The sequence below is a fragment of the Lactuca saligna genome, chromosome 8 (assembly GCF_052625555.1).
Source record: "Lactuca saligna cultivar CGN05327 chromosome 8, ASM5262555v1, whole genome shotgun sequence".
Lineage (NCBI taxonomy): Eukaryota > Viridiplantae > Streptophyta > Magnoliopsida > Asterales > Asteraceae > Lactuca > Lactuca saligna.
In genome coordinates this window covers 76,603,478-76,613,908 of record NC_136424.1, presented here as the reverse complement: position 1 = coordinate 76,613,908, position 10,431 = coordinate 76,603,478, and the positions used below count along the sequence as shown (strand labels likewise).

At 34.3% G+C, this 10,431-nt stretch overlaps 1 protein-coding gene across 2 annotated transcripts; it reads left to right on the top strand.

Moving 5' to 3' along the window:
* The first annotated feature begins 1,643 nt into the window (after window positions 1-1,643).
* On the top strand, window positions 1,644-5,476 carry LOC145009087 (ATP-dependent 6-phosphofructokinase 6-like). Of its 2 annotated transcripts, XM_078967751.1 has the most exons (13): window positions 1,644-1,925; window positions 2,004-2,226; window positions 2,872-2,918; window positions 3,028-3,067; window positions 3,183-3,383; window positions 3,472-3,630; window positions 3,727-3,780; window positions 3,885-3,953; window positions 4,031-4,160; window positions 4,251-4,516; window positions 4,657-4,705; window positions 4,787-4,941; window positions 5,017-5,476. In XM_078967751.1, the coding sequence occupies exons 1-13, from the start codon at window positions 1,921-1,923 to the stop codon at window positions 5,212-5,214; spliced, it is 1,596 nt and encodes a 531-aa protein (XP_078823877.1). In that variant the 5' UTR covers window positions 1,644-1,920; the 3' UTR covers window positions 5,215-5,476. The 2 variants fall into 2 exon arrangements, with proteins under 2 accessions (XP_078823877.1, XP_078823876.1); XM_078967750.1 differs by having other exon boundaries at window positions 1,644-2,226.
* The last annotated feature ends 4,955 nt before the right edge of the window (window positions 5,477-10,431 follow it).

Below are 10,431 nucleotides of genomic sequence, written 5' to 3'. Positions count from 1 at the left end.
AAGTACATGAAACATAACTTAAGTGGCTAATTACTATTACTATTACATTTGTACAAACATCAATGTTATGGTTCCAAAAGTACATGCATTACGTTAAAGCATAATATATATATATATATATATATATATATATATATATATATATATATATATATATATATATATATATATATATGTATATATATATAACATTGATGTTTGTACAAATGTAATAGTGATAGTAATTAGCCACTTAAGTTATGTTTCATGTACTATAATTCTAGGGTTATTATCAACAAACAATAAGTCATTTCTTTGTTTTCAAAATCCATTAGTTTTAAAAGTATTATAAATCATCAACATGATCACATATCATTGGTATATAAGAAAAGAACACACATTTTTGCAAACTAAGGAAGTGAGCTTGGAGTTCAAAAATGCAGAATTTCAAACACTTTTCGATTTTCAAACTTATTTTTTTTTTGACAAAATACAAGTTTGAAAATTTATTTTTCTGTTAAAATCTAAATTTTTTGAACTTAATTATGTGTTTCAAGCATAATTTTCAAAAAAAAATCTAGTTTGAAAATATAAATCTCAAACTCTTTATGAATTTTGAATATAAATTTCGAACATCTTCGTTTACATGTAATTTTCAAACATGTTCTTCAAATATTTTCTAAGCAAAATGAAAAATTCGTCTAATATAACATATTATTGGCCATGAAAAGAAAAGAATAAGAGAAAGTAGAATATACCGTATGATCGCTAGAAGATTCCAAACAATATGAGCCACAAAGAAATGGTTATTACACTTTATACCGGAAAAAAGATATACTGTTGACTTCCATTTTATATTATTTATCATTAACTAAACAAGTCTTGTCAGCAAATAATTTTAATAAAATAATATATTATCATGAATACATACAAGCCAAAGAAATCGTTGAGGCTATAGGTAAATTTCTAAATTTACATAGTTTACATGTTTAAATTGTGTTCAGCATTGTTGTTCTCAGACATATTTTTATTTTTTGGTTTATAATGCTTAAAATAAATTTATTATTTATTTATAATTAATTTAAATATATAACAGATATTATACACTTTGCTTTTTCGATTCTTATATGTTCAAAATCGTTCTTTCGTTTTGGTACGGTCATATCCGAATCTGTTTTCTACTACTTCACAACCCCACCCAACTACAAGAGTTATTCTTGTATATTATTTTAAAAATATATTTTAATATTTTTAATAAAACTCCTAATTTTTAATTTACTACAAAACAGAAATTTGCAGGAAGACTCATTTGTGATAAACTGACAATGGGTTTTAAATGTTTGGTTGCTAGTTTCAGGATCGATTATTCCTATGAATACGATCTTTCTCTTTTCAAAGACCCTTAATTTAGAGGTAATGACATAAAACCCCCTGACATTTAAGTATATCCCTAACAGAGTTGTGGTAATTTTTTTCTTTGTGAAAAGAGATATACGAGTCATTATAATATTAGGTGTTTGAAGAAGAAAAATCACTTAAATGTAAAAAAAAGTTTTGTGTCAATTCAGAATAAAAAAAGAGTTGGAGTGCCAAAAAAGAGCAATCTATAAACTTAAAGATCTTTTAGCAATTCACCCCAAAACCGATATTCTCAAATAGTTGAAGCCCTTAACTGCCATTTCCAAACTCTTCCTCTGTTCTTATGCTTCTTCCCCCAGAAATTCTATAAACCGTTCACAAAATCCCACTTTTCATCGAAATTTATATTTTCTCGTCAAAAACAGACACCTCCACATGTTTCTTTGCATCCAGAAACACATGCAATCAGTTAATTCAAAGTCAAACTTCAAAATTTTGGGAAAAGATCAAACTTAGTTTAGTCTAATTTGGTGTTCAATCTGCTATTTCCTGATCGATTTCCACTTCGATTCATATATAGAGATGTTGTGTGTAAATTTCTGTTGTTGTTTTAGCTGAATTCGAAGGTTTGTTGTTCAATCATTAATGCATTCGGTAACTAACAGTTCTACTGTCGGCGCTCTCAAGTTAAGCAGCGATAATAATCGTAATCTGAAGACGGATAACCCTAGCAGAAGAAAAGCTAAATTTAAAGTTTCACCTCAGAGTTCAATTATGAGTCCGCCGTCGGCTACTACCGCGTTATCTCAACCAAAGGTTGTCACCGGCGACTATGGCTACGTACTTGAAGATGTTCCTCATTTGACCGATTACATCCCTGATCTTCCAGTATGTTCTATCGCTTTTATTTCACATCCCCCCCCCCCCCCCCCCCCCCCCCCCCCACACACACACACACACACATGATTGATCGTATGCTCTTCGTTAGATTCACTAAAATTTATTAAAACCATGATTTCTTTTGGGCAAATTAGTTTGAGGCACTTTTTGGGAATTTTGATTTATTTCCATTAATCATGCCTGTCCGATGAAGGTTGCTCACCAATTTTGTCATCTTAAAATTTCTTCTGATTATTGATTAGTTTTTATCAATTCATTTTTTATGCTGATTTGTTGGGACCAGAGTAGGTGAGTTTGAAATTGGTGTCTAAGTTTACAAGTAAATCAACTATCATAATTATAGTTCAAAATTTTCGTTATAAACAATAAACTAAAGTTAGGCATACTTCAATTCTGGTTACCTTTTAGCAAGCAGAAACATACACACACACACACACACACATATATATATATATATATATATATATATATATATATATATATATATATATATATATATATATATATATATATATATTCAAGCCTCCTCATCTTTCCCATGTGAAGAGACTCGAATCTAATCATGCTTACAAGAAGATCATATCTTTAGATGTAGCGTATCTTATTGATATTTATGTGTATGATTTATTGCAGACATATCCAAATCCCCTTCAAGATAATCCTGCATATGCAGTGGTCAAGTAAGTTGATAATCTTGTCACTTCTAAGCATTTCCCTCTTTGTTTTCAAGGCTAAATTTGGCATAGAGTTCATTCTTAATTTCCTATACCATCTCTTATGTTTTCTCAGGCAGTATTTTGTAGATATGGATGACACCATTGCTCAGAAGGTCAATACTTTGATACTTTACATTCAATATTAGATTCTTGAACGTTTTTATCATGTAATACTTAACAAAATTTAATAGTATGTTCTTATGTCACCCTTTTTTGTCTTTTTTACAGATTGTAGTTCATGCCAATAGTCCTCGTGGCATACATTTTCGACGTGCTGGGCCCCGCCAAAAAGTGTATTTTAAATCAGGTGATGTTCATGCTTGTATTGTAACATGTGGGGGCCTATGCCCAGGTCTCAACACCGTGATTAGAGAAATAGTTTGTAGTTTACATGATATGTATGGAGTTACAAGAATCGAAGGGATTGAAGTAAGTAAAAACTCTTTCAACTTTCCTTCACAAAAAACTTGTTTTTTTAGTATGATTTTAATTATATACTACTTTAATTCATATGCAGGGTGGATACAGAGGATTTTATTCCAGAAATACAATCCCATTAACACCTAAAGTTGCTAATGGTATTCATAAACGAGGTGGCACCATAATCGGGACATCACGAGGTGGCTATGATAACAAAAAGATAGTCAATAGCATTGAAGATCGTGGAATTAATCAGGTTATTATATAATCTATAAATCACCAAAAACAAGTAATATTACTAATTTTTTTGTTATATATATAAGTATAACCTTGATTGTTTTGTGTATTTTAGGTATATATAATAGGTGGAGATGGAACACAAAAAGGGGCGTCTGCTATCTACGAGGTTTGTTTTCTAATTTTCTTATGAATTATGATCTTCAAATTGAAACAAAATTAGATATTTTTAATGAAGAAAAGTGTAACCATTTTTTTTTTGTATTTATACAGGAAGTTAGAAGACGGGGTCTTAAAGTTGCTGTTATCGGGATTCCAAAAACTATCGATAATGACATTCCGGTACTTTAAATTGGAGTATTGTCGGTTTTAGTCCTTCGTCTCCTAAATTCATTTACTTTGATCTTTTTTTTTTATAGATTATTGATAAATCATTTGGATTTGATACTGCTGTTGAGGAGGCTCAACGTGCGATTAACGCAGCACATGTTGAGTCAGAGAGCAACGAGAATTGTATAGGACTCGTTAAGTTAATGGGACGTAATAGTGGTATGTTTTATAAAACAATTTTAAAGAATTAAATTAAATGAACAATAAAAGTTAGTGTTTGTGGTTAAATTTTTTAAAATATTTATGCAGGGTTTATTGCAATGTATGCGACTCTTGCAAGCCGAGATGTTGATTGTTGTTTGATCCCTGAGTCACCTTTCTATCTTGAAGGGCCTGGTGGTCTTTTTGAATATATAGAAAAAAGAATAAAAGAAAACGGGCATATGGTAATTGTTGTTGCAGAAGGTGCAGGACAAGAACTTGTGGCTGAGAGCTTACGAGCCACCGACAACAAGGATGCCTCCGGAAACAAGCTTTTAGACGACATTGGCTTGTGGTTATCTCAAAAGATCAAGGTATGTACAGTATACAGTACACAGCACACAGTACACAACATAAGACAATATAACAGGTTGTACTGTGTGTTAATAGGACAAAATTTTCAATGATTTTGTCAAACGATGGTACAAATTTTCTGATTTATTTATATAATCAGGGTCATTTCAAGAACCGAACGGAAATGGAAATCAACTTAAAATATATAGGTAATGAAGGGTATGTTCGTCATTTTACCTACATGATTGGATGACGCAGTCGATAAACAATTTTTATTTTTTAAATGACAGATCCTACGTACATGATTCGAGCTGTTCCAAGTAACGCATCAGATAACGTTTACAGCACTCTTCTCGCTCAAAGTGCGGTTCATGGAGCCATGGCTGGATACACCGGGTGCACTGTGGGCCCGGTCCACGGTAGAGAATGTTACATACCGTTTTACGTAAGTTGAAATTACAATTATATCCTTGAAAAAGTTTTGGGTGAAAGTGAAACCTAAGCGAGTTGAGTTTTGCAGAGAATCACGGAGATGCAAAACAAGGTTGTGATAACGGATCGGATGTGGGCCAGGATGTTGTCTTCAACGAATCAACCGAGTTTTTTAAATACAAAAGATATTATAGAGTCTATTATGGATGAAGCACCGCCAACTCAGCTGCTTGATGACCAGGTGGCGGATAACGGTGTGGTGAGCAAGGAAACAGGTGTTTGTTGATCGGATGGTTTATTGTTTTTGAGTTGGATGCAAGAAGTGGAATGAATAAGCAAGGGTTGGATGATGGATGACCCACCCGGCCACATGAAAAAATTATATATATATATATGTATACTTGTAGTTAAGCTTCATATCTCATGCATATAGGAGGATGGATGTCCGTTGTAGATTTTCTTGTAATTGCTTTGGTAAGCGACGACGTACGTGTGTCTAAAATAATGTAACTATACCCTCGAATCGATCTCTTCGTAGGGTTTACCTTTGCCCTTGTTTGATATATATATATATATATATATATATATATATATATATATATATATATATATATATATATATATATATATATATATATATATATATTAGCTAAAAAGACACCCTATTTTGCGAAAACGTAAAAACAAATTTTATCTTATAAAAGTCAAAACACATGTACTTTCTAAAATTAAAGTTGATTATCGTTATGCAGTTCAAAGTTTGGATGAATTGTTATCCAAAATATAAAGTTGAGGTGTCACAATTTCATAAATTTTTCTTCTTTTTGTGTTTTCGCAAATTATTTGTATTTTCGTATGAACCCTCCCTTTATATATATATATATATATATATATATATATATATATATATATATATATATATATATATATATATATATATATATATATAGTATAATGGGGACAACAAGTATAGTATGGTCATAGTAATGACTCTAAACCAATGGATGAAAAAAATGGATTTGATTTAGGTTGCATGATATTAAAATGGGAGATCATGTATAATATAAAATCATTAATATCCTTATAAGGGTATTTTAATCATTTAAACTAGAAAAGGTGCCCCGCGTTGCGGGGTTGGATAGTATCAACAGATTGAAACAAAAGCTACAAAATCACAAAATAGAAATCAAAATAACCACCATTGCCTACTTACAATAGTAAAATAAACCACGAATCACATACAATACAACAACCAATATTCAACAAAATAACAATGTACTTCCATTCATTTGTTTATTACAGATTTATAGCATCCCAAAAAACAAAATTAGGATAAATTTGTAAAAAGTTGAAACTTTGGAAAAAAAAAATGAGGGAAGTGGGAAGTGGGAGTAAAACTAAAGACATAAGATGAAATCAAACAACATACACCAAGAAACTTTTTTAAATCCCTTCCACATGCAATGTTCCTAAGCAATCCGAAGAAACTTGTCTTCAGGAATGCGAACTTTAGGGATACGTGGAGGAGATCTGTAGTTGCATCAATCAATAAATGATGGATTCTGCAACCCCTTCTGTGTAAGCAAACACAAATTAGAAAACCCAACAACTTCCTGATTCTTAGTTGAATCCACATACAACCATAAATAGCAAGAGGGACAAAAACATACGAAAAAGCCATTAAATATCCTGATTCAGGAGAGGAGTCACTAAGCCTTTCAGCACCTTATGTATCTCTCCTCACACTATGCCCATTGGTATTCACCTTGACTTAAATAAAATAGAGTTTGAAAAACTAAATCCTTAAAATAAATATTAAATAACCATCAATAGTCACAACAAGCATCTTTCTCTTAAGTCTCCAACCAATATGTATTAAATCCTTTTTAGTCATAAAAACCCCCATGGGATGATGGGTCATCACAAAAGCTCAAATCACTATCATTAATTAAAATATAAATTTCAAGAAATCAATAAAACCTCTCATAAATGATCTACTTCAGCTTCTAAAGAGTTGTAACTGAATTTTACACACACAAACGCACAAAAGTCCAGTTATCATGCTCTAGGTTTGACTATAGTTCAGCTAGAAAAATGAATTTTGTTAGAATATGGAGTGAAACTGGACTCAAATCTCAAACCAAAAGAAAAGAAAAAGACCATACTATAATCTAATCATTTGAAGTTCTTGTTGGTGTCCTACACCAGGTAGATGTGGGACCACATCTATGCTTTTTTTGAAAAAAAAGAAACTCAAAAAACAAATCTTGCTCTTTCAAGACCCTTTTGAAGAGAAAAAATAAAAATCAAAACCACGCATATCTGGTAATTCCAACGCCCTACTTACATTACCCTAGCAACTATCCTGTAATTTGTAAGGAAAGTGAATGGTATAAACTATAAAATACAATAATAGGTACAATTTGAAATATACCACCTTCAATCATGATGGCTTCTCCTTTGAACATGTTGGTTGATAAAATTGTCTGCTTGCAAAGGATATTTTTTTCCTTATACACGCCTTCACACATTTCCAATATGAAAAGTCAACCATTTCTCCATTCATACGAACAATAAATAGACATCTTGAACTTTCAAAATCTAGATGGTGTCCAACCTGTATGGTATTTTCAATTCATGGCATCACAAGAAAAAAGTTTGAGTTAATTCCTATGAGTTTTGGATTATAAAAATGAGGTGTTTTGCTATGATAGTGAAAATATATCACTAAATACAGAAAGAAATTAGAACAAAGTAAACATAAGCAAGAAACGCATAGGCAAAATCCAAAAGGATGGAGTCTTGGAGTCATTTGACCTAAAGTCAGATGATAGTTGTGAATCTTGTTTGCTTGGGAAAATGAAAAAATCACCCTTCACTGGTACTTGTGCTAGGGGTGAGGGTTTGTTGGACCTCGTACATAATAATGTGTATGGACCCTTTAGAACCGCCACAAGGGATGCTAACCACTTCTATGTGACTTTTACTGATGATTATAGTAGATATGGATATGTCTACTTAATCAAGCATAAGTCAGAAACCTTTGAAAAGTTCAAGGAGTTTAAACAGGAAGTGGAGAATAAACTAGGTAGGAACATTAAGATACTTCGATCTGATCGAGGTGGTGAGTATCTTAGTACAAAGTTCCTTGAACATCTAAAGGAATGTGGGATTGTCTCACAGTTGACACCTCCCAGAACACCACAGCTTAATGGTGTGGCTGAGAGGCGTAATCGAACCTTGTTGGACATGGTTCGTTCCATGATGAGTCGAGCTTCACTACCAATCTCATTCTGGGGGTATGTCTTAGAGACTGCAACCCATTTTCTTAATCTATTCCCTACCAAAGAGGTTACCAAAACACCTCACGAGACGTGGACTGGAAAATTTCCCAATCTGGACCAAATCAAGATTTGGGGTTACGAGGCTTTCGTGAGGCGTGAGACTCACGATAAGCTCGAGCCTCAAAGTGAAAGGTGTATTTTCATCGGCTACCCACATAAATCCTTCGGTTACCTCTTATATAGACCCAGTGACAATGTGGTCTTTGTATCAAGGAGGGGAGTCTTTCGCTAGAGAGAGTTCATAAGCCAAGGAAACAGTGGGAGGCAAATTGACCTTGAAGAAATTTAAGAGTCAATTGGTGAAGGAACCTCAAACCCTAACAATCAAACTGAGGAGGTAACTCCTGTTGATCCGACTGACGAGTCTGTACATCTGAGGCATTCCATGAGATTTAGGAGTGCACCTGAGCATTACTATGGTTTCCATATTACTGCGGAAGGTGATACACTTATTAGTGATAACACACTGGTAAGTTTGGATGAACCTAACAGCTACACGGAAGCCATGGCAGGCCCTGAGGCTGCTAAATGGAAAGAGGCTATGGACAGCGAGATACAGTCCATGTATGACAATCAAGTTTGGAACTTGGTTGACAATGTACTAGATCGTAAGACAGTCGGGTGCAAATGGATCTTCAGGAAGATCCCGGGCATGGATGGTAATGTAAACACTTATAAGGCGTGACTGGTTGCAAAGGGCTTTTCTCAAACTCTGGGAGATGATTATGATGAGACCTTCTCACCAGTAGCAAAGATTAAATCTATTAGGGTTATGTTAGCCATTGCTGCATTTCATGATTATGCAATATGGAAAATGGATTTCAAAACCGCTACCCTTAATGGAGGGGTTGGCTGAGGATGTTTACATGAGTCAGCCAAAGGGTTTTGTCTGCACAGAGTACCCTAATAGAGTGTGTAAGCTTGATAAATCCATCTATGGATTGAAACAAGCACCTTGCAGAAAGAATCTTTGTTTCGATGAGAAAGTAAAAGAGTTTGGTTTTTCGAGGAGCGAAGATGAATCTTGTGTATATGTCAAGGCTAGTGGGATTATAGTTAGCTTTTTGGTATTGTATGTGGATGACATACTACTCATAAGAAATGACATCCCAACTTTGCAGGAAGTAAAGTCCTGGCTTGGGAAGTGTTTTGCTATGAAGGACCTTGGAGAAGCTGCCTATATCCTAGGGATAAGGATTTTGAGAGATAAGAGTAAGAGACTAATTGGACTTAGTCAGAGTACCTACTTGGATAAGGTGCTGAATAGGTTCAGCATGCAGAATTCCAAGAAAGAAGAGTTACTGATCCAGAGTAACGCCAGATTGAGTAAGACTCAGAGCCCAAGTACAGAGGCTGAGATAGTTGAGATGAGTTAAGTACCGTATGCTTCCGCTGCAGGCTCGATCATGTATGCTATGACTTCTACTCGTCCTAATGTGGCCTTCCCATTGAGCATGGTCAGCATATATCAGGGGAACCCTGGCAAGGCTTACTGGACTACGGTAAAGAACATTCTGAAGTACCTGCGGAGGACTAAGGATTGGGTCCTTACCCTCGGGGGGGGGGGGGGGGTGATGACTTGAGAGTAGTAGGATATAGTGATGCTAGCTTCCAGACTGATAGGGATAATTTCTGCTCTCAATCAGGTTGGGTCTTTACCTTAAACGGAGGAACAATTACTTGGAAAAGTTCCAAGCAGGAGACAGTGGTTAATTCAACTTGCGAATCAGAGTATATAGCAGCAAGAGAGGCAACGAAGGAGGCTATATGGCTAAAGAACATCATTGGAGACCTTGGAGTTGTACCAGCTATAAAGGAGCCTATGGAAATTTTCTGTGATAGTGAAAGTGCAGTTGCCTTAGCCAAGGAACCAAGGGATCACGGGAGATCCAGACACATCGACAGGAAATACCATTTCATCAGACATCAAATAGAAGAAGGACTCCTCATGGCAAACAAGGTATCATCGGATGAGAACCCAGCAGATCCCCTCACGAAGGGACTGGGTAGGGTTAAGCATCTTCAGCATACGAGGCGCATAGGGCCAAAGGATGATATTAGTTTTAGAAATTAGATAGCTTTTGAAATTTGTAAAGTGTAATTGACATTTGATGATAAATAAAGTTGTTGTATATTTATAAGTATAAGTGTTGCTATCT